We start from the raw sequence: 21,956 nt of genomic DNA, 5'->3' as shown, positions 1-21,956 counted from the left end.
AGTTGCTGTTTGAAGCAACTAACCAGTTTCGCTGCTGATAGTCTGGTGATTAGTGTGCAGACCTACTCGAGTAGTATCCTGCGTATTGCTCGCAGTGAGCATGCCATTCCTCTTCTCTCACGAAATCGTTTCTGCTGTGCCGACGAACCGCTTCGATTGAGTTTACGGCAAATCCTGAAATAGCACGGCCTAAATGGTGTCGATGTTTGTCCTGTAAACGTGCCATCATCTGTAAGGTACAGAAAAGCCAAAGTGAGTTGATCGGAGACTCTATGCAGCACCAAGTATGTGCTACTGGCGAAAAACTTTTGGTGGGCTGAGACATGGCATGGATTGTGGCAATACAGTCAGCGATCTTGTTGGTCCCTGCGGGCGAGGTCCCCAGGCAAAGGAACTAGACCTCCAGTACCGGAGGCGAAAAGGCAAATGTTAGCACTTCGTACCCCGCCTCCAATACCAATGCGGTGCTAGTGCAGGCACACGGGCTTTCAGAAAAGCAAAGATTCATCCACATTGGTGCGAAGCTCTTGGAGCTTGATGTAGCTTGGTATAGCTTCAAGTACGTTACCTTGCTTTCCTTCACAGACGCTGACCAATGACGACAAGACTCATCGGTCTTTGCGACGACCAGCATGACCGCGGAACTGCTCACAAACTCGCATTCGAACACTGGCATAGGCAGATCGCTAGCTTGATGCGAGTCCTAGCTTTCAACATGCAAGGCGCATCGAATGGGTATATAAGATAAAGGTCAAGCACTCCCAAGACAAAGCTTGGTCATCTTTTCCCCCCATCCAGTCGCTACTCAAGCCCAGTACTCAGCCAATCTACTAGGAGACCTTCACCATCTCTCTTCCCACATACTACAACATGCAAATCTTCGCCACAGTCGCTACCTTTGCTCTCGCTGCTTGCGGCGTAGCAGCCTCACCAACCCCAAGCTGGGGCAACTGGGGCAACTCTGGTAACCCAAACTGCGTTTCCCGAAGCTACATTGAGGGCCTCATCGCACAGGAAATTGTTTTCCTTCAGCATAAGAATGTTACCGCTGCTGTAGCTGCTGGTAACGCAATCTTCGACGCCAACATCGCTGAGTATGGCGACTCAATCAACTCACTCCGAGGGGCTCCTGTAAGTCCTTATTCTGTCTGAGTCCTCACTTTGTTGCAAAATCGCTAACATTCTTCCCCAGCTCGGCACACAAGTCGAATTCAACGCAACCTCGTACATCGCCGAGACTACATCCACCCCACCAATTCCACAAATCGACACTCTCAGCTTGACCGTTGACTGCAACCAATACGTCTGGCAATGGCGCTTCTACGGCATCGGTCCGGGACCAAACCCATACATCCAGGGCATCACTCTCGGCAAGATCAACGCTGCTGGCAAGATTTACTACCAGTATGTCGAATTCAACAGCTTGGCTTGGGCTGAGAACAGTGGCTACAAGGTCACTCCACCAACAAGTGGTCCATATGCTGCTCCTAGCGCATAAAGAAGCGTGGACGACAGAAGCTTGATGAGATATGTCCGCATGTACATACGTATATAATGTCAGAAATGCATGGTTTAGTGAATGACAAAAACCACTCTTCCTTACTTTTCATGTATATCAAGCAATACAGTAATACCACAATGTTTCTGCTCAGATACTACAGTACATGATGATTGTCAGCAGATATCCAAGTGCAACCACACTTTCTACAGATCTCACAGCATTTTTTGAGTTATCATCAAGCTCATAAATCACCTGTAGATCAGCTTGGCAGGTACTGAAGTTTAATCGTGCCAGTTCTTCCTTGTTCCCAGTCCATGACCCTTTAATAGTTGTAGATTCACATCCCAGGAAATACCTTGATCTTCGTCGGATGTTATCATCACCGACAACACACAGCGTGCAGAGTCGCGACACCAACGGAAGGGAGGATAAGCTAGTAAGATATACTTCCTTTACTTGCTTGATTGCGTGGCCTCCGAACGCCTGGTCTCCGTACGCCTGGAAAGCTGTTCCTACGCTAAGAGACTATTTTCACATTAAAGCACAAGCGGAAAATCGAGTTGAGCACTGGGACGAATGCAAACCATATACCGCAAATACAGTTTATTGTCACTCGATTGTGCAAATCCGCTTCGTGGTTGCCGGTCGATCGGAGATCGATGCAGCACTACTCGACCAATATGTTATCGGTGAATTGCTACTGACACCATGTGAAGTAATGCGACAAGGTTTAGCATAACAAGGCACAGTGACCTATCCTTCAGTATTTCGACCAACTTCAATGTGAACGAATGTCCGGTACTCCATATGTTGTCCTTGTCTTCTGTCGTCCTTGTCGTGAGTAGCCTCGAGTTAGGACATCCGATGCTCCACATGTAATACCTGATATTCGGAATCTTCCAACTAGCGTCGCAGACCACGCAGATTCTGTGTTCGGCGGATTAGCGCACAAGCTACAATGCATGTAGCACTCATGTGCCAGTCACTTCCAGCACACGATCATCCCACAACCCATTCTTGTTACCTATCCTTCCAGCCTGCCAACTGACACCATCCTCAAGTAACTCAGCAGATGGCAGTGGGCTATGGCAGTAGAAGTTTTTGCTGTATGAGCTCTTTCTTCGTACCCGGACCTTCGTGTCCAACAATTTTCGAACTAATATCGCTGTTAGGCTTCAGCGAGACTCGATGCAGGGATTTCAGGCCTTGCCAATCGCTCCAGCCAAATTCATCAGCCAGCACATTGCTAGCGCACCTTGAGCCAATACGCTGTACTTGAGTGTCTTGTAATGTGTAAAAGAGCACCATTGCCAATAACGACTTGAGCCCGGGTGCCACAATACCACATCGTCACCTCAATAATGCTGCCACTTAATTGTGGAAACTTTAGTTAGGATTGTTTGAAATCAGGTTAGCTAATGATGTATCGCATAATCACCTTTGACTATCGAAGGTGCGGTGCCAGCCAAACCGGTGAATGAGGTGGCCTGGCTCTTCACGGAATCGATGTAGACGTACGGGTCGTGAATAAGTCCTTCGTTGGCGTCTAGCCGTCCAGAACAGCCGTATCGACATCGGCAACTCTGTGAAATTGGTTAGCACTGTATAAAGATCAGGTTGTGCAGGGAACATATTACCTCCACATGTACCACATGAACAAACTGCGATATGGAGCATATGGCTCACTCTTCTCCAGCATATCCTGCTCGCTCATATACTTCCATTTCCCTCCTCCTTTGCTCTTGAGTTTAGCCACGTCCTTTCCAAACCAGGCTGCCATACCACGTTGCACACCCAGATCACCGGTAGAGAGAATGTCCATCCTTTTTAGTGCGAACGTTGCGAACATCTCAACAGACCATTTCCCGAGTCCGCGGACCGCTATGAGCTTCTCCATCACCTCTTCGTCGCTCGCCTTGAGGAGCATGGTCGTTGACAGTTCACCAGAAACGAATTTCTCGGCCAAGCCTTGTATATATTCTGCCTTCCGCTGACTCAAACCCGCCGTTCGTAGCTTTTCTATACCCGTTTCGGCGACCTGAGCCGGTGTAGGCCAAACATGAACACCATCATTACACTCATTGAACAAAGCCACGAACTTGTTCTTGATGGCACTTGCTGCAGCGCTCGAGACTTGCTGGCCACATATACCGCTAGTCAATGATCGAAAAGGGTCAATTTTCTCAGCCAGGCCTTCGGGACTAAAAATCAGGCACTGGTGCTTGGATATCACTTTCTCGAACCGTGGATCAACAGAGATGAGATGAGCTTGAGCTTTTTCTAACAAAGTACCCGTGGTAGTTGGCTGCTTCGTGGGGCTCACCTCTACATCGATACCGTTCACAGGTCTTGGAAAGTTCGTGGCTTTGGTGCCGCCTGGGGTAACTAAAGTGGCGCTGGTGAGATGAGGATCAACTAGACGGTCCCGTGGCGGAGGCGTTGGATCGTCAATGTCACCAGTACTGTATGGCGCTCGTATGATATTAATAAGTGATGGTGTTGGCGTCTGAGGTGGTGCTTTCGGGACTTTGCTTCCTCGAAAGGTTGGATGAGATTTTGCTGGTGTTACAGGACCTTCAGGCTTCTTGAACACCTCAACTTCGTTAGCTTGAGAAGCAGAGACTTTCGGTCTCTTTTTTGGTTTTTCAGGAGTATTCTTTGTGGCATTGCGCTTCTTGCTCGATGCGGAAACTGTGGCCAATGTGGACGTGGTTTGAGCATTGTTCAGAGCCGTCGGTTGACCAACAAGCCGAGATGACCTGCGTAAGGACATTCTTGAAACCCTAGAGAGCATACACGAGTCGAAGAAAGGCGATGCATCTTCATTAGAAAGGCGAAGTGTTCAAGCACTTTGGAAAGGACAAGCTTTATTTCTCGCGTACCGACGCGATTTAGGATTTGAGGTGGCAGTGACGATCTTGTGCATCCAAAGCTCAACATCACGTGTGTGATACCCACAACGTCTTGCACGCCTTATCGCCAATGTTTCCCCTCGATGTTGAACCTTTTCGTATCTAGCTGCAGCTGACATTAGTGAGGTTGCACTTATGGTCTAGCCCGATGTTCTATAATGACTCGTTAGCGTCTGATGCGACGAGATGCGATAGGGTCCAAAATCGACTTCTGCCCTGACTTGACACCATGAGCTGTCAGTCTGCACGTTCTTGTGCACGAGTACGACATCGACCTTATCTCCAGCATCGACGATTGATCGAGGCTGAACTGCCAACATCACCTTGACGAAATAGGAAAACCCGAAAACTCATAAACGTGTCGTTGTGGTCGAGTCTACCTCAAAAGCTGTCAATCCACGAAAGTTCGAAGAGACAAACACTCGAAGACTACACGTTGTCGCCAGTGGCAGCTCTCCCTTTACATGGCCTACCGAGAACTGCGAGCATGGCTGAACCACAAATGTCGGGCGCTGTAGGCCCGGACTCAACCACAATCCGAGGTGATTCAATACCAGGCGCAACTCAAGTCACTCCAGGAATTGCTATACCACCACCTCAACGGCCTGCTAGCCCTCGGCTTTCCGAGAAGTCTGGTGTTTGTAGTCAAGGCACAAAGTTCTTCTCCGGATGGAGGAAATTTGTGCCAGCCATTGGTCAGTAAACGCTCTTTCCCGCCTTCATACGTGAAAGCAGCATTGACAATCTGATGAAAAGCTTACCATCACATCCTGATGATACTGCTGGCCATCTCAATCATTCTGCAGTGTAAGTGATCCTTGTTTCGTGGTAGTCTTGTCCAACTCGGCCTGACTGGTGTCATAGCCCTTGTCCTTGGGTCCTGTACAAGCACTAGTCACACATTCCGAGAATCCTACATTCTTTCAGTTTCATACAATATCCGTCATCCAGTGAATGAATCTGCGTCGGTCACCGCGAGCATTGAGATCCAAGAGTATCTACGAAATGTCACGGATGGAGTGCAGCTCGAGGCTCGTGTTGGCTTCTTTGGCATCTGCGTACACGAGTCCAGAGCCATTCGTAGCGAGGCAGATTGGATGTGTGATGCATCCCAAGCGATGGTAACCAGGTACAGCAGGGAGGAAAGTGCGGTCAGTGCGGATCCTCTTGGTCTGGTCGCGTACGTCGCTGGTTTCTCTGCTGAGGTTGTGTTTTATGGATTAATGTGAGTCTGAATTCACGATCTCACTGTTCGTCCGCTTACCAAGACAGTATTGCATCCATAATATTGAGTTTCTTGTCGATCGTGGGATTTGCTACTTTCCCAGGGTGGCGTACTGAAACAACAGATGACGGTTCGGAGCATGAAGTGAAGCAATTTCCGTCCAGAGCAGTGAGTCAGGCCATCGCATGTGGTCTAACCATCTGCACAATGTTCAGCTTTGTGTCCACCATCTGGGTGCATATAGGTGCTGTGGCGGCTGCTACAACACTCGACCTAGTTTATAGGGGTCTTGTGGTTACTCATATTGGCTGGCTTCCATTGTTTCTGAGTTGGCTAGCTGTTGCTCTTCATGCGATAGTACTTGCAGGGACTATTATTATGATACTGTCCATCCAGTTGCTGGATAGGCTTACCGATGATGACTAGGCAGGTGAATGGATCATATTGTAGGTAATGCTTGATAGGACTAAAGCTATTGCTGCAGTGTCAACGTGGCTTCCCAGACTGGGTGAACAAAAGTCCTCGCTATCTCAACTTTTGTCTTCTTCTCCTTCCCTTCTGCTTGCGAAGCATTTCCAGGATCGAGCGCACAACTTTAGGCCCTAGCGTAACGCACAATAAGCTGATCACAGTTATGCCGATCGCGATACTGATGACGACTTTCATGCCACCGGCTAAACGAGCGTTGAACCACAACGAGAAGAGAGGCACAAAACCGCAAACAATGCACAGGATCATCATCGGTAGCACAGGTCGTATGACTGCATCCCACCAGTTTGTCGATCCAAGCGCCCTGGCCGGTGATGATGCTAACCACCAAAGAAACGTGATGGTCGGTACTGGCTGTCCGTCCCGTAATCCGACCTCGCGCCGCACCGAGCTCATCATGAGGTGCATGCCATTGACAAAGAGACGACTGCGGATCAGGAGCCGAACACTGTACGAGGTGACAATAAGGATGATCGCCGTAAGAGCGAACCACCTTATGGAGGTTGTGGCTGGATCGAGCTCTCGGACTTGCATGCTGAAGATCGAGGCTGCAAAGGTCATAGGAATGAAAAGAAATGCTGCTTGCGTTAGTTCTTATGATACTCATGTTTTCATCACATACTCACCCAGTTCTGTGAGCTTGGTTACACTTTCAGCTTCTGCAATGCCACGACGACTCTCGATCACAGACACGGCACTGACAAGAGCCTGCAGAGCGAAAGCTAATCGCTTCCGAATGACCGCGAACTCCTCCTTCAAGCCCTGCTTGAGACTGAGATTAGGATCTTGCTTGTACAACGGCTCGTTAGGATGATATGCATAGCCACTAGCGAAGAAATGTGGGACTATGCTGAACTCTAGCTCGATCTGACGGTATTCCGTGTCTAAGCGGCTGATCAGGTTTCTCCATTGTGGTAAGTTCCTCTCGACTTTGTTCTCGTCACTTGACATCGTAATGATTCGATCGACGATTGTGTTGGTCATCGAGATCATGTCGACAAGGTCATTGCGGATGATCCAGTAAATGTGAGAAGCAGGTCCTATAGATGTCCAAGGTCCGTCGCACGACACTTGAAGCCAGGAGAGGAGATCGTTCCTGGTGCACGTTTGCCTATCCAACCACCTTCGTTGTCTTGAGGTTCGTAAGTTTGCGCTTACCAGAGGCGTCCTCGCAGCGACATTCACGAAAGGCACATTGTCAGCCACCGAATCGCGTGGCTCTGTAAGTGGTTGAGTAGCAGGTGGCTCGGGGCCTTTCTCGAGAAGGGAAGCGTTGTTCATAGATGACGAGCCTCCTGGGACGCTATTAAATATAGCAAAGCGGTTTGGAGTGCCTACATGTGGAGTAGGGGTCGTATCAGCTTCGATAGATGGTTCGGACCGTATTTCTGTACTTGAGACGCAGGACCGCGCCTTGAGATCTACTACTGCTCCCCGTGGTGGATCTGGAAGAGACCGAATTCTTCTCAGGACCCCGGAAGCACAATTGATATCAAGCCATGGAGCTTTAGAAACTTCGGATCTCCCTTTCTCAACGTGGTGTATTCGATGCGTTTGCGTACTTTGGTCGAGTACGTTGTTTGCTTGCCGTGGTTCAGTAGTCTGACGATGTGGCTGCGACGTTCTTATGTCTGGCTTGCCCTCGGGTCGATCCTCGGATGTGGCAACGGCCTCGGATAAGATGGAAGTCGTAGCTGCATTGACTGGCACTTTCCCTGGGAAGTTTGCGTCCGCAAACGAGGAACTGACCCTGAACATCCAGATTAGCATTGTTAGTGCAGTGCTTGTGCAAGGCATACCCTTTAGACTTCGGTTCATTCTGCGGCAGAGGTTGCTGAGCTCCGTATGAACGTGGAGGCGGCCTGGTCTCAGCAGTGTCGTTGTCCAGGTTGATCAGATTGTTGAGCAGAGCCTGTATTTGTGATTGAGTATGCTCCGTGGGCCTGGTCGGCTTTTCCTCACGATACTGGACCTTTCCAATCCTTGTTCCACCATCTTTGTCGCGTACCATGTGATACGTTGGTTCGGTACGGTCTAATTCAATTTGCTCATTGTTTTGTTGACTTTGCAGAGCACCAATAATGCTAGGGTCGATAAGCAGGATGACTATATTAACGGATCAGTACTGCCGACGATCGATAATCTGAAAGACATACCAATCTGAACACCATTGATGTGGCCTTGCCAAATTGTGGCACGCTCTTCGTCAGCGAGCACATCGCCGTGATGCAAGGCTCGTGATGTACTAGACTCACCTGGCCATTCTGCATCATCTCGCATATCCAACTGTTGGCGCCAGGTGTTCGAAGCAAGTTCGTACTTGAACGACCTGTCGTCTTCTTCCTCAGTACGTCCTTGAGCAAACAAGCTCACAGTTCTGCCGTTAAGCTCAACCTCGTCCCATCTGGTGTCGACACGTATTGGACGCAACCACCTGATAGAAACGTAGTCCTTTTCCAGCCGTCGAGTGTACCACAAGGAAGGGTCATCATGAAAAGCAGCCTGTTCCCGTCAGCTGACCACTCGATTTTTCGAAAGAATAGCGCAGCACCCCCTCATATCTGTCGAAAGGCTTGTGGTGAGTCTTGTGTGCCCAGTCTGCACCCGAAATATGCTGTTCAAACATCTCCGGGCTGATATTGTAAGCTTCTACGAGACAATTGATGAGCTCGCGGCAGATGTCTTGGACAATTATGAGCCTTGCACTGCACAACTCGTGTTCGGGGTTTCCAAATGACTCAACGTAGCGACGACAACTATGACCATTACTTCGAAAGTTCAGGTTCACGTGTCGCGCTTCTAATACAGTTTTCCATTGACCAGAATACTCAATGTCTGTGATACTGCACGAAGAAGTTTTTGAATCAAGAAAGACATTTTGTAAGTATGGTAGATCGACCCATGCTGATGGATGAAAGCTGGACAGACTAGCACCTCTCACCCGTCGCTGTTGAGTAGCCATCCCAGACTGTTTGATGGATCATGGTTGTATTTGTAAGTCGGTGAAACAGCTACTTCACCGGTTGTACTGTAGGACAGCGGCTAAATAACCAAAGTAGACAGGCTCGTTGCCTCAAAACCTTGTGTGTAACTTGAAGTATATACAACGTGTATGGCTGTATTAAGAGAAGGCAGATGGGGTTCTGCGGGCAGTGAACAACCAGGAAAGAGCCGAACCGCAATTTGTAAAGACCTCTGTAGTGCTTCGGGCGTGCTAGTAAGATAAATAGAGACTTAGACTCAGGAGAGTGGCCAATGAGCTGACCTACAAGGCCGCACTAGACAAGCTTCAATCTCTGACTCGTCTTCTTCAATCACTTTCGTTACTTCCCTAATAGCGATGTGACGATTTTTTCTGAGAAGATGTGATATCTCGACTCGGTCACCGTCGAGGATGATGAGCGGTGAGGTTGGAGCTCATTGCAGCACGCATCTAAGTTTCGACAGCGAGCACGAATTCCTACCACCCGAAGTGGCAGACAAGCTCTTATGGTAGCAGAATCGAGTTCAAACACATAGTATGTGCTATCACAATACACTGCTTGCAACAAAAGAGACATGTATATCTCAAGTGCCAAACAGTGATCACCATACCTGCATTCTGTGTTTACAACGATAACTTATGACTTGCCATTGCTTGTTTGTTGACCTCCACCAGCAGGGAAGCAAGATCAATGCTATGCCACTAGATAGTTTGCCATCACTAGTGCGTGCCAGGCGAGTCCACTTGAAAACCAACCATGAACGACTTCGAAGCGAGATAACCTCTTCAATGGCAAAATACAGGTTGTTATCCATGACGAATCCGCGTCTGGACAGCGAACGAGTCCGTGGTTGAGAGAATATCGACTACAAATTTAGCCGTTAGTAAGTACTTCCATGGCTACACAAGGCTTATGAAAAGTAGCACGGTTACTCGTACACAACCAGACCACGCGCTCACACAACACAAGGCAAGCGTGGAACTTCCTGTATTGCCTCAATGCACATTTCATGTATCACCACGAAAAATACTGCGATCAATGATCGTGGCGTGCGGATATGTTAGCCAATAAAATGTAACAAGACAAGACTTTGCCAAATGAGACCTGCATGTCGTTTCTCTCTCAGACGGATACACAGCGGCAAGCTAGCAGGATGGCAAAATATGCTTGCATAATTGATCAACACAAGAACAACAAGTGAATTATTCGCAAATTCATGCAACGTACTGTACTCATACTGTACATTTGGTGATCGTCATCACATGCATGTGGTGATCAGCGGCTTGTGCGGCGAGGTCTCCCAGGAGATGACTTCCAAGAATCAAATTTCAATTTTGCCTGAGATCTCCTCCAGACATCACACACCTAAAACAGCCGCAAAAACCCGCCATGACTGCTGTCGATTGCATAAACATTTGCGTCTTGATCGTCTAGAATCTCGTGAGCAAGACTTCCAGGTGTGGCTGAAATGATAGCGATATGATATGATTGGTGACTCGTAATCGTGATACAGCCTTTGCTTTGATACAGGTCTCCATCGCAGATCCACTGATGTCCGATAATGGAGCGTCTCACAGCAGTAGGTGAAAGCCAAGCATCAGGTCGTGACACCGACTAGGCCTATCTTGCGTAAACCGGCTCGTGCGGGCTCCAGCTTGTTTTCCCATCCCCTATGGAAAGACCTGGACAGGTTGGGAAAATCCACTGCGGCAAGCATACGCAAGCCAGCCGTCGCTGGTGTGGATGCTAACATTACGCGCTACTCCTTACCTATCAGCGAATGTTGCCTGGTTGAATCTCTCGTTGTTCTCCTCGCTCACACTCTTCACGCCATTTTCTTGGGCTGCTGTGATTTACTGCTTCAGTAGTCGTTGTCCTTTCTATTCTCCCATTCTACGGTTAACGTCGCACCTACCTCAGACAACATCACTTCTTTGAAGTGAACAATAGGTCGTGCTTGCCTGTCAGGTTGATCTCTGGCAGCTTCTCAACACGCTTCCACTCGTTCGAAGCTTCTGTTCTTCTTTCCATCTCTGGTCAACAGAACCAATAATCCTTTTCACGTTCACTCCCACGCGTCTGCTCTATCAGTCTGCGTAATAGTCAGTGACAGGTATTCTCGTGTGACGACAGTCTCAACTTTTAATACAGCATATCAGGTGAGTCTTGTCTGCATACCAGCCCCATCTCAACAGAAAATTCTGATCCTTCCCATCCAAAACTTCAGACTACATACACACTATATCACAAAACTAACAATTTGAACACAGACTATAGTCTGCTACTCATAAAAGCATTCACAATGGCCAAATTCATCCTTCCTGCGCTTGCCCTTGCTGGCACTGCTCTCGGTACGTGGCAACACAAACATGAAAAAGTAAGGACAATAACTGATACCATACCTAGCACAATGCGACGGTCCTTCATTCACAATCAGTGCATCAGAAGATGCATCACAACTTGCAAGCTGCCAGACGTATGATGGCGATATCATTATTGCTAGTGAGGTTTCTGGTCAGGTTCAGCTCAATGGTGTTAGCAGCATCACCGGAGATCTAAGATGCACAAACGCCAGCCAGCTTACAGCTTTGTCGGCAGACCGACTGTCGAGCATTGGAGGTACATTTGACTTGGAAGAACTGCAGATTCTGAGCTCTCTACGATTGCCGTCAATAAGCCGGGTGAATCGCGTCCGCTGGATTGCTCTCCCGGGTCTGCAGTCTCTGAACTTTGGTGCCGGTATCAACGCTGCCAATAATGTTTACATCTCCAATACAGGTCTGACTGACCTGAGGGGTATTGAGCTGACCGCTGTTGGAGCTATGGACATCAATAACAACCAATATCTCAGGACGATCAACGTCAATTCGCTGACCAACGTTACCCAGGCCCTGTCATTCTCCGCCAACGGCATGAACCTGGCAATCGAGTTCCCCAACCTCGAGGCTGCTGGCAACCTGACATTCCGAAATGTCTCCAGCATCTCAATGCCATCGCTCGCCAACGTTCCAGGTTCTATTGGCTTCTATTCAAACCCCTTCGAGAGCTTTGCCGCACCCAACTTGACCGCGACGGGTAACACAATCGCTTTCGTGGACAGCCCTATGCTCAGCAACCTCTCCTTCCCATCTCTCGAGCTCATTGGTGGTGGTCTTCTGCTTGCCAACAACTCTGAGTTGACGCAAATCGCCGGCAGCTTCCCAGCTCTTTCCACCATCAACGGTGACATCAACTTCTACGGTACCTTCGAGAACGTTGCTTTCCCATCCTTGACTGATGTGAAAGGTGCTGCCACAGTCTATACTTCAAGCACGAACGGAACTATCTGCGATCTATTCAACCGGGCTAAGACTGGACAAGCTATCAAGGGTCAGGTCACCTGCGAGACTGGCTCGACCAACACTGCCAACAATGGTACAGGCACTCGCAGTGGCAGTGGCAGCTCAAGAAGCTCGGGAGCTGCTGTGGCCAACCTCAACTTTGATCCAAGTGCACCTCTGACCGGCTTTGCTGCCTTTGTCGCTGCTCTTCTCTTCATTTGAAGACTCGGATTTTGGCGGGTTTGGCGTTCACTCCCTTTCGGTCATAGACTACAACTAATCAATCACCATTGTTGGTAAAACATGTCGGCATTCCTGAGCACTTGAGCGAACACTCTAGTAAAGTTGAAAACTGGTAATCTGCCCTTGAGCATGAGCACAGTGGGTCAAAAGCAAGGAATTTGCGGCATGTAATTAGCATGATCAAGGCTTTATTGTTGAGAAAATCTGATGTCCTCGCAGTCAATGCATGCTGAGATGGATTGGTTGTGAATACGCATAACAGATGCATATGTGCTTTCCAAAGCTAGTCTTTTAGTTTGCTGTCGTCCATGGGTGAGGTTCTTCTCCCGCGCGACGTAGGTCCCTCGTACTGTTGATGATTTGCGTGCCCCAGTCATTCTTTCCCCGAACTCGTGACTGTGCCTGTGTGCTCTTTAGGTTGTACGACATTAGTTCTTACAACGAGAATAAGCTACAGTCCGGCAGAGCAAGGGAACAAGCGGCAGCTAATCTTGCGGCGTCGACGAAATGGTACCGGTGCCGACCGTCATACAGATCTGAAGGTGGAACCAAGAACAACCCGCTTGTCGATACGATTCGCGAGGGCTGCAGCTGCCGACTTCACCCTGGGACCTGTCCAGCGTGTTGCTAAGCAGGTCCAGCCAGTTGTTACACGTCCTGTCATCCTCGCTTCCACAAGCGTAACGACTTGCATACTACTCACATTAGTACCAAACAACATCACAACTTTGCTGCATAACTACGATCCACGACAGCATGCGTGCCACTCGCGGCGCTTCCTGAGCTGTGAGGTAGGCCTTGCCTCTATCTACAGCTAACCTCCGACCGGTTGTGCTCTCCGTCTATGTCAATTCAGCCCCAAGGCTGTTTGAGAATTCTCAGCTAGTCTGATGCGATGTATATGGTTCGGCTTGCATCGTAAGCGTGCTGCAGGACAGTACGATCTTTGTCAGTCAAGCTGGAACACTAAAGATGCACGGTCGCCCCTGCTGAACATCTTAACAAGTCTTTAGCCTACAACATTAGCAAGCGAGGGCTATCGAGCAGAACGTTAGCTGTAGCAGCAGTGTGATTTAGTGTCGACGTACTGACTAGATCTGGAGCTGATGCAATACATGCATTAGTGGGTGTTAGCGGTCAAATCGAATCTTATGTGACTCCATCGACCTATGCTCCGTACTCGAAACGAGTAGGAAACGGGTCCATGTGCTTGCGGTAATCGAAGAACCATGGACCAGTCTATACGCTTGGCTGCTGCAGACTTAAACGACCCCGGAGTTCGGATTATGGCAGGGCGATCTGAGTCTCAGGTTCTAGCACAGCAGACCTGAACGCTCTAGCGTGTTCTGTTATCCCTCGCCCGTGACAGCAGGATGATACGGCCTGCTCCAGGAGGGAAAGCGAGTCATTTGTTTGAAGGCCTGATACTCTATACACTCACAGCACGCTACTGACGAACACGGAACAACGTCTTCGATATAGAGCTTGTCATACTACAACAAAAGCTGAGAGACAGCTGCGGGCTTCCATGTCCCTTGCGTGATCTCCCATCTCCACTAGTGCGAACAAGGCCGACTCCTGTACGTTTGCATCGATCTCGCACATACGAGACGAGACTCGGCGACTTACTCCACCGCGAACGAATTCGTGTTGGCACGAAGCGAATGACGTGCGTTGGTTCCTGACCTTGCGTTCAAACTGCTAACAGCCTAGCAATTTGCTGTTGGCTAGATCTCGAACTCGCATAGAAGTTTTCGTATGGCCAAGGAAGGGCGCAGAGTATTGGAGCAAGGAGACTTGTGTAGGCAGGTTCCGCTGCTGCTGAATCGCGATGGCTGAGGCAAACATCTGTTGCAGGACAGCTCGCTTGTCATGGGTTCGGACGAACATTGTTTTGCTAGACGTCGTTGCATCGGACTATCAACCCAGCGGGATGGTAGGTGGCTGGTCTATCCTGCATTCGAGCTGGACAGCAACCCGTTTTCATCGAGTTCGACGTAATAAGCAGGGGTGGTGAACTGGTTTATGCCAAGCATGGCTTTTTGAACGCATGAATGTGGGTTGAGATGGTACCTTTGCAGCAGATGTTGTTGGGGACATGTTCGTTCATGCGAAGCGCAAGCAGGGGAAAAGGATTCTGTGTGAATGCGTGCAAAGAAGATCCCATATATGTCGGTCCTCGATCAATCCTGCTCGATACATTCACCCCGTCTGTTCATCTGTGCTTTTCATGCTTCTGATAGTCGGTGTGGCCTGATCACTTGCTGCTCTTTCAGCCCAATTCCAAAAATCATTGCTTACTCCAAGATCGAGAGATCTGCTTTGCAGGCGTCCGAGGGAGGTATCCTAGCACATTGTGCAGGTTCTGTGTCTGTTGATCCTCTATATCGATTGAGTGAGCTTGAACATCCACAAGACTGTGTGACCAGACTCACCTGAGCTCAAAGATCGAAGACAGCCACGCAGCCATGTTTCCACCATCCAACTGGGTCAAACTTCCTCCTCTGAAGGGCTTGGGTCTACCAATGTCTGGAAATGTTGCGGCTCACAGTAGAGAGCCTCTGAAGGTCGATACCTTCGCAAACTTTGTCACTAGATCCAAGGACTCTCAGCCATCTCAGTCAGCCCTACTTTCACCACCTGCCAGTATCCACAGCCCCATGCCACCGACATGGAATGAGCCATATGTCAGCAATAGAATTTCGTCGAAAAGAACTGCTACTCAAGAGGTTGCAGTTGCCGCAGAGAACAGCTACCACTCCTTCACCGTGCCCGATTATGCTTCGACCGCCGCGGGAGGTTGGTTCGACCCTGACAATTGGCTTTTCAAGCATGCTGTTGATGAGTATGGAGGCCTTGACATAGGGCAATTGCTACATGTCCTTTACAAGCGTGGAGACCGGCCACAGTATGGCGAAGACCATGTGTCGACACGGGCCAAGAAAGGCGGCCACGATATTGATGATGGCAATGACGATGTGTACACCAGAAGCAACACAAAGCCCCATGACCACAAGACTCAGGAAAAAGAACGGCGAGATCGACATAGGGTTCTTTCCAAGGAAGTGGACGAATGCACTGGAGACGCTGTCGTGGAACTATCCGAGCGCAAACTGCCTGAGATAAAAAACGAGATAGCTTTGATGCCGAAGCCGAACCCTAGTTCGGGACAAGGTGCAAAGAGCAACAAAACTGGTAAGGATAAGCAGCTTATGGCAGCGGCGTTTCTGCCGCACTTGTCCAACATTGTCATCTTCCGTCTCCTCGAAGCACACAACGAGCTCGAGAACGAGCTGGCATCAGCGCAACAAGTTCAAACGCAGCTGGAGAATGAGGTTCGCCGTAAGTCGGAGCTGATGCAGGCACGGGCCAACTTGATAGATGGGTTATACAGCCGCCCAAGCTCAATCATCTCGTTACCTCCTACTCTGCAACAGCCTCGAGGGGTGACACGAAAGAGGAAGGCTTTCGACATCGACGACGCAAGTTGCTCTTCAACGTCGCCGAAGAGGCATGACAATGGGACACAGAAGCAACCACAACGGTTTCCTCATCTGCTTGGAGCTCCCAAACACCAGTTCTCATCGCGCCTGCCTCTATCACCGAGTCCAGACCTCGACGATCGCGTGATGTCGTCGTTCTCATCCTGTTCTTGAGCAAATATCGTCTTCAGAGACCAGAATCCCCTATACTCTCGCCTGCAAGTGCTTGCGTGGCGTCGCTTGTTGATGGTTATGGCGTGTTATATTAGAAGGCGTGTGTGAAAGATTTGTCTTTTGGGGGGACACTGTACAGACTGTATCAACACGAGTTGCGATTAGCACTCCATGAACCATGTCGTCAAATTGGACAAAATAGACTATGCACAAAATGTATTACTGGCTGATGAGATATTGCGACGATGAGAGACATGTTTTCGGGTCATAGTATAATGAAGTTTTATAGACTTGTCATCCACATAAGTCGTTCTTCTAATCCTTGATATGCTGTATACAGAATGGTTGTATGGACACGCCATGGTTCGCTGCGCACGTACTGTGGTACAGGTAGAGGAGAATTGGTCGTTGGGATATTTGAAGTCAGGTTTCACATAGGACGGAAGCTAAAAAAGGGTTGTGAATTGATCCACCTAACCTGCCTCGTGGCATGGTGTAACAAGCACCAGCCGATAAACTCAATAAAAGCCCAAGACGTTCCGCTCCAGGCAGGTCAAAGGGTCCGATAAGCTCCATTATTAGCTTGCTTGGGCAAAGTTTAGTTCAACAGCTTCCACCAACGCCTCTTTCATTTTGTCGCGCCTGCGCTCGCTAAGCTTCGTATCTGGCCTCCTGCCAAGGCCTCAGCTGTCCAGAATCGCTTCGGCAGATTTCCTTTCAGTCGTGGAAGGATCCATCAACCGTCAGCCATCAACATCGTGCTTACCAGAAGTCTTGTTGGGCCGACAAAAGAATAATCAGCGACGTCGAGCCGTGTTTTATTTTCCACGAGATATGAAATCGAAGTCCTCACAGCATACCCCAACGTATTGAGGTTCCTATCTGCGTCATTCTCAATAGAAATCCCTCTTATTCTTTTGACTGCAACACCTCCGACCGCGACGAAACAACCACATCTCTGGCCGGACGGCCCTCACGCTCGTTATCCTCATCGATCTTGCCTCTGAGATCGTGCGCACCTAGAGCGTTCCCCAGAGCGATAGTCTCCCGCCGTTCTCAATAGGACGCGACAAGATGCTGCTACCAAAAGGAGGAGTAAATTGGAAGTCGGCAAAGGCTCGTTTACCACCATGGCGAGCGCTACTTGCCTTTATCATGCGAACAAGAGTACTAGCTACGATTGTATTGACAGCACTGATTGTGTTATTATGGAGAGGTATTAGCTTTGGCACAGAATCAATGTCTAAGTAAGCACGACTAGTGCATCCATGAATCCTATATACTGATACGCGCAGACGGATATGTTGGGGTCCTACAAAGTCACCACTGGACATGTCGAGTAATGAATTTGTGCGATGGAATCAGCACCTACAGACGCCTGTGCTTTTCAATCACCATGAAGCATACGAGGTCAACTCCACAACTATCCAACGAGTTGATCTCAACTCAGTCTATTCTACTTCACGCGCCCTCAGCAATCAGGAAAGGGTTTTAATCCTGACTCCCCTTCGAGACGCTGCTCCCTACCTTGTGAAGTATTTCGATCTGCTTACCGATTTGACCTACCCTCACGATCTGATCGACCTCGCATTCCTGGTCGGCGACTCGACCGATGATACTCTTGCTGTACTTGCCTCTGAACTCAACAGGATACAGCAGCATCCAGATTCCAATGTCCCCTTCCACAGCGCTACTATAGTAGAGAAGAACTTTGGAGATGGTGGTTTCTCGCAAGATGTGGAATCTCGACATGGTTTCAAGGCACAAGGTCCACGAAGAAAGCTCATGGGCAAGGCAAGGAACTATCTTTTATCCGCTTCTCTCAAACCTGAGCATTCTTGGGTCTACTGGCGAGATGTCGACATAGTGGACAGCCCTAAGAAGATCATCGAGGATTTTGTAGCACATGATAAGGATATCCTCGTGCCGAGTAAGTAATTCGGGGAAAAATAAAAGGAATTGACTAACGATATGAAAGATATCTGGTTCCATAGATACCGTGACGGCGTCGACATTGAAGGCCGCTTCGATTACAATTCCTGGGTCGAGTCAGATAAAGGTCGCAGGCTGACAGCCTCCCTGGACAGAGACGTAGTCCTTGCGGAAGGATACAAAGAATACGACACCGGCAGGGACTACATGGCTCGAAAAGGTGACTGGAGAAACAACAAGGACGAAGAGCTTAACCTTGACGGTATTGGTGGTGTTAACATTCTAGTCAAGGCCGATGTTCATCGATCAGGTAATGAGTTTGCTTTTCAGGTGCAACCATTGTACTAACGTCGCTAGGAATCAATTTCCCGTGCTATGCTTTCGAAAATCAGGCAGAGACAGAAGGCTTTGCGAAGATGGCCAAAAGAGCAGGATATCAAGTCGTGGGTCTACCAAACTATGTCGTCTGGGTAGGTCTATCGTTCGTACTGGAAATGATATATCTAACGTCGCATCAGCACATCGATACGGAAGAGAAACCTGGCAACGCTGCATAAACACGTATTAGGACCAAGCAAAACACAAAGCAAAGAGAAGGGCCAACAAAAATTTAAGTTGGTATAATGAAACTGGACACCTCAGCAAGTGCTGCGAAGGGTGTTTGGCATTTAGGTTGAATGGTCGACCTGTGGTGGCAACGCAAAGAGAACCTGCTTGACTACTTGGTCATCGAGTGAACACGACTTACAGGCAGGCGCTTCTGGGAGCATACGGTATTGAACGATTTGGGGTTTCTGGCGGTGCTACTCTAAAATAGAACGGAGGACGTGTTTCGGTTCGAATGAGGGCCGTTCAGTGTGGGCAAAACGATCATGGACAGACTGACTGGGATCGCTGGCGTGTGCAGGATATCTGATTATTGTAAGCTCACCAATCACAGTGAGACCGAGAAATCGTAACCAAGAAGATACAAAAAAGCTTCACATCATGCTGTGGGTGCTCTGGCGAACATCCTATGAGGCGTTCAATGATGCGTGAAGAGTTCTTCCGACGACCTATTTAGTGTAAACAGTAGCTCGATTCTATGCGATCACGAGCTATGGTCAAATAGTGAGACCTGGAACAGATATCTGTTCAAATGCTTCCTCAATTTCAAAAGTCGTTCTTCTGTGGTCTTTCGGATCTGGGTTGAGACAACCGAAATAAAAATGCAAAGCAACCACAAAACCCAACACTTTTCGCATCATACATGAAGATATCAGTACTCATCACAGTCTACATAAACACGTCTTGCAAGACTACACAGTGTTCGATACGACTTCATGACCGGGCTCTATACTGGCATCCATACGCAGCCGGGATAACGAATGGGACAATGGTGTAGCCTCTCGACTGCGGAACAATTTCTAGCAAGACTGATTACAGCGCTTTCACCATAGGTTAGGTGCGGTTCTTGACACGACTTTCTCAGCAAAGAACACGAGGTGAGTCTATTTGTGGCTGAGAGGGTTTGTGAGTATCATACAGCCACGATAGAGCAGCGAATCGACGTGCCTGGGCAGTGTGAATGTGATGAAGTTTATAATAAAGGTTTCTTGAGCAGGAAGGATCATCTTGTGCCCTCTCAGTGCCTAGGCTGGCTGGATACTGGCGAGTACGTGGTTACCAATTGATATCAAGTCAGAGACACTCGACCTATAAGAAGTACCTTTCCACACAAGCAGTCTGAGAGGTTACGTGTTTATCTACTCTGCGCGATGCCGCCCTCATCACGACCAACCACCGGTCATGACCAGAACAACAACGACAACGACGATCCAATCCCCACAGAACGCAACACTGGCCAATCCATATCCCGCCTCTCCTTCCACGCCCTAACAATCAGCTCCCTCCTCGTCGCGCTCCTCGCCATCCTCATCGCTCTATTCCACCCCTCCTTCTCCTGCGCCAACACCAGCCTCAAACCCACCTTTTCCCCCTCCCCCATCCCCATCAGCAAAGTCCTCAAACAAAACCTCGCCCTCGCCAAACACCCCCGGGAACACGGCGTGCTCACCCACGCCCTCCTCGAGCTGCAGAACCCGGAATTGACGGTCTTTGCTGGGCCGGGGTATGGTGTGGATTTGAGGAATCCGTTTCGTGGCGAAGGAGGTCGGGTGAGGGGGCTTGAGGCGTTTCCTGGGGGGATGTTGCCGAGGTGCGGTGGTGGTGGGAGCGGTGGAGGGTGGGGGAGGTATGATGAGTGGACTAGGGTGAAGGGGTTGAGGTATGCGGCGAGTAAGGTTAGGACTACGGGGAATGGGAGGCGGATGTCGAGTGTGGGAGGAGATGGGTGGGGGAAGGAGGGAAGAAAACAGTGGCTTATTGAGAGTGAGGATGCTGCCGATGCGGCGAGTTTGGGATGGGCGACGCTGCTTTTGGAGCGGGCTGGGGCTATTGATGTAAGTAATCCAGTTGGGGTGGGGAGGAATGCGTATGGAGAGGCGGCGGATGAGATGGTGAGGTATCTGGTTGAGGATAACGCGAAGTTTATCTTGAAGGATAATGCTGTTGCTGGTGGAAGTCTCGATGTAGGCAGTAAAAGTTTGGAGAAAGACCAGCCCCTGAGACGGATTGGGCAGTCTACAGGCAAGAACTGGGCGATCAGTCATCGTACTGATTCAGTGCAGTTGTGGGCCGACTTTGTGTTCATGGTGCCGCCATTCCTTGCAGTGTATGCTGTGGCGAGACAGGATGAGCGGTGGTTGCGAGAAGCAGTTGAACAGATCAGAGCTTACAAGGCAGTATTGGATGATAGGCATTTTGAGTGTAAAGACCTGGACAACACCAGCTTTCCAATAAACTCCACTCATAATTCCGCTGTAACAAGCAGGAAAGGACTCTGGAGACATATAGTAAGTCAGCCAAGAAATGTTGGTCAGGGTGAGTGTTGCCATGATGAGGCGTTCTGGCTGACGGGAAATGCATGGGCTCTCGCTGGGATTATCAGAGTCCTTGGCGTGATAGAACGGTGGGAGGCACCAAGATCGACTGCAAAGACTTTAAACTCGCAGATAAAGTCTGATAAATGGAGAGCTTCGACGGAACTGCTGAAGGGAACGGTTAATGAAATGCTATCGAGTCTAGTGTCACAAAACCTGGATACGTCAGCCCTGTTGAAGAACTACCTCAATACGCCTGGCTCGGAAGCTGAACAATGGGCGTTCGAGGATGCTGCGGGGAGCACATTGGTGGCCAGTTCTGTTTATCGTCTAGCACAGTTGGGTGCATTGAACGACCCGGGCATGTTGTCGTGGGCGGATCAGCTGTATGATGTTGTTGCGAAGCACATCAGTGCCGACGGGCTGTTGAGATCTGTTGCAACAATGAGAGACGTGCCATCGAGGTATCCTGTTAACGCGACAAGTGAAGGGCAGAGCTTTGCGATCATGATGTATGCTGCTAGAAGAGATTGTGCGAAGCTTGGAATATGCAGTTAAGGACTTCGGTAGTATTTGAACTGATGCAGGAGTGTGCTTGGTATCTTCGACGCTATGCTCTCATAGTGAATTTTCAGCGAGAATTACCACGACTTTTCATGCTGTGTCATCACGATACTCTGAGTCTGATATACAAGCCAGCAAGGTTGATGAATAGGGCTGAAGTAGTAGACAAGAATTGCCGACCACGTTTCTTTAGCGACAACGGCCCCTTG

The 21,956-nt window shown here is 49.2% G+C and overlaps 8 protein-coding genes across 8 annotated transcripts; 5 read left to right on the top strand and 3 right to left on the bottom strand.

Moving 5' to 3' along the window:
• Positions 1 to 870: 870 nt before the first annotated feature.
• On the top strand, positions 871 to 1,498 carry LTR64_008260 (uncharacterized protein; the record flags this gene model as incomplete). Its single annotated transcript, XM_064902575.1, has 2 exons — positions 871 to 1,131; positions 1,193 to 1,498. 2 exons carry the CDS (start codon positions 871 to 873, stop codon positions 1,496 to 1,498), a joined length of 567 nt encoding a protein of 188 aa, XP_064751051.1.
• A 1,549-nt stretch (positions 1,499 to 3,047) lies between these two features.
• MAG1 (3-methyladenine DNA glycosylase) lies at positions 3,048 to 4,274 on the bottom strand (the record flags this gene model as incomplete). The annotated part of the gene is made up of 2 exons (XM_064902574.1): positions 3,048 to 3,084; positions 3,139 to 4,274. 2 exons carry the CDS (start codon positions 4,272 to 4,274, stop codon positions 3,048 to 3,050), a joined length of 1,173 nt encoding a protein of 390 aa, XP_064751050.1.
• Positions 4,275 to 6,163: 1,889 nt separating this feature from the next.
• Positions 6,164 to 7,120, bottom strand: LTR64_008258 (uncharacterized protein; the record flags this gene model as incomplete). The annotated part of the gene is made up of 2 exons (XM_064902573.1): positions 6,164 to 6,675; positions 6,754 to 7,120. The coding sequence occupies 2 exons, from the start codon at positions 7,118 to 7,120 to the stop codon at positions 6,164 to 6,166; spliced, it is 879 nt and encodes a 292-aa protein (XP_064751049.1).
• A 473-nt stretch (positions 7,121 to 7,593) lies between these two features.
• Positions 7,594 to 8,407, bottom strand: LTR64_008257 (uncharacterized protein; the record flags this gene model as incomplete). Its single annotated transcript, XM_064902572.1, has 4 exons — positions 7,594 to 7,688; positions 7,735 to 7,877; positions 7,927 to 8,233; positions 8,284 to 8,407. The coding sequence occupies 4 exons, from the start codon at positions 8,405 to 8,407 to the stop codon at positions 7,594 to 7,596; spliced, it is 669 nt and encodes a 222-aa protein (XP_064751048.1).
• Positions 8,408 to 11,413: 3,006 nt separating this feature from the next.
• Positions 11,414 to 12,653, top strand: ecm33 (cell wall protein Ecm33; the record flags this gene model as incomplete). Its single annotated transcript, XM_064902571.1, has 2 exons — positions 11,414 to 11,462; positions 11,518 to 12,653. 2 exons carry the CDS (start codon positions 11,414 to 11,416, stop codon positions 12,651 to 12,653), a joined length of 1,185 nt encoding a protein of 394 aa, XP_064751047.1.
• A 2,489-nt stretch (positions 12,654 to 15,142) lies between these two features.
• LTR64_008255 (uncharacterized protein) lies at positions 15,143 to 16,330 on the top strand (the record flags this gene model as incomplete). Its single annotated transcript, XM_064902570.1, has 1 exon — positions 15,143 to 16,330. One exon carries the CDS (start codon positions 15,143 to 15,145, stop codon positions 16,328 to 16,330), a length of 1,188 nt encoding a protein of 395 aa, XP_064751046.1.
• A 1,332-nt stretch (positions 16,331 to 17,662) lies between these two features.
• Positions 17,663 to 18,819, top strand: LTR64_008254 (uncharacterized protein; the record flags this gene model as incomplete). Its single annotated transcript, XM_064902569.1, has 4 exons — positions 17,663 to 18,260; positions 18,309 to 18,572; positions 18,620 to 18,732; positions 18,781 to 18,819. The coding sequence occupies 4 exons, from the start codon at positions 17,663 to 17,665 to the stop codon at positions 18,817 to 18,819; spliced, it is 1,014 nt and encodes a 337-aa protein (XP_064751045.1).
• A 1,200-nt stretch (positions 18,820 to 20,019) lies between these two features.
• Positions 20,020 to 21,741, top strand: LTR64_008253 (uncharacterized protein; the record flags this gene model as incomplete). Its single annotated transcript, XM_064902568.1, has 1 exon — positions 20,020 to 21,741. One exon carries the CDS (start codon positions 20,020 to 20,022, stop codon positions 21,739 to 21,741), a length of 1,722 nt encoding a protein of 573 aa, XP_064751044.1.
• Positions 21,742 to 21,956: the final 215 nt, after the last annotated feature.

Source organism: Lithohypha guttulata (assembly GCF_036872675.1).
Source record: "Lithohypha guttulata strain CCFEE 5908 chromosome Unknown scaffold_8, whole genome shotgun sequence".
In the NCBI taxonomy this organism is placed as follows: domain Eukaryota; kingdom Fungi; phylum Ascomycota; class Eurotiomycetes; order Chaetothyriales; family Trichomeriaceae; genus Lithohypha; species Lithohypha guttulata.
This window is presented reverse-complemented; position numbering and strand designations above follow the sequence as displayed.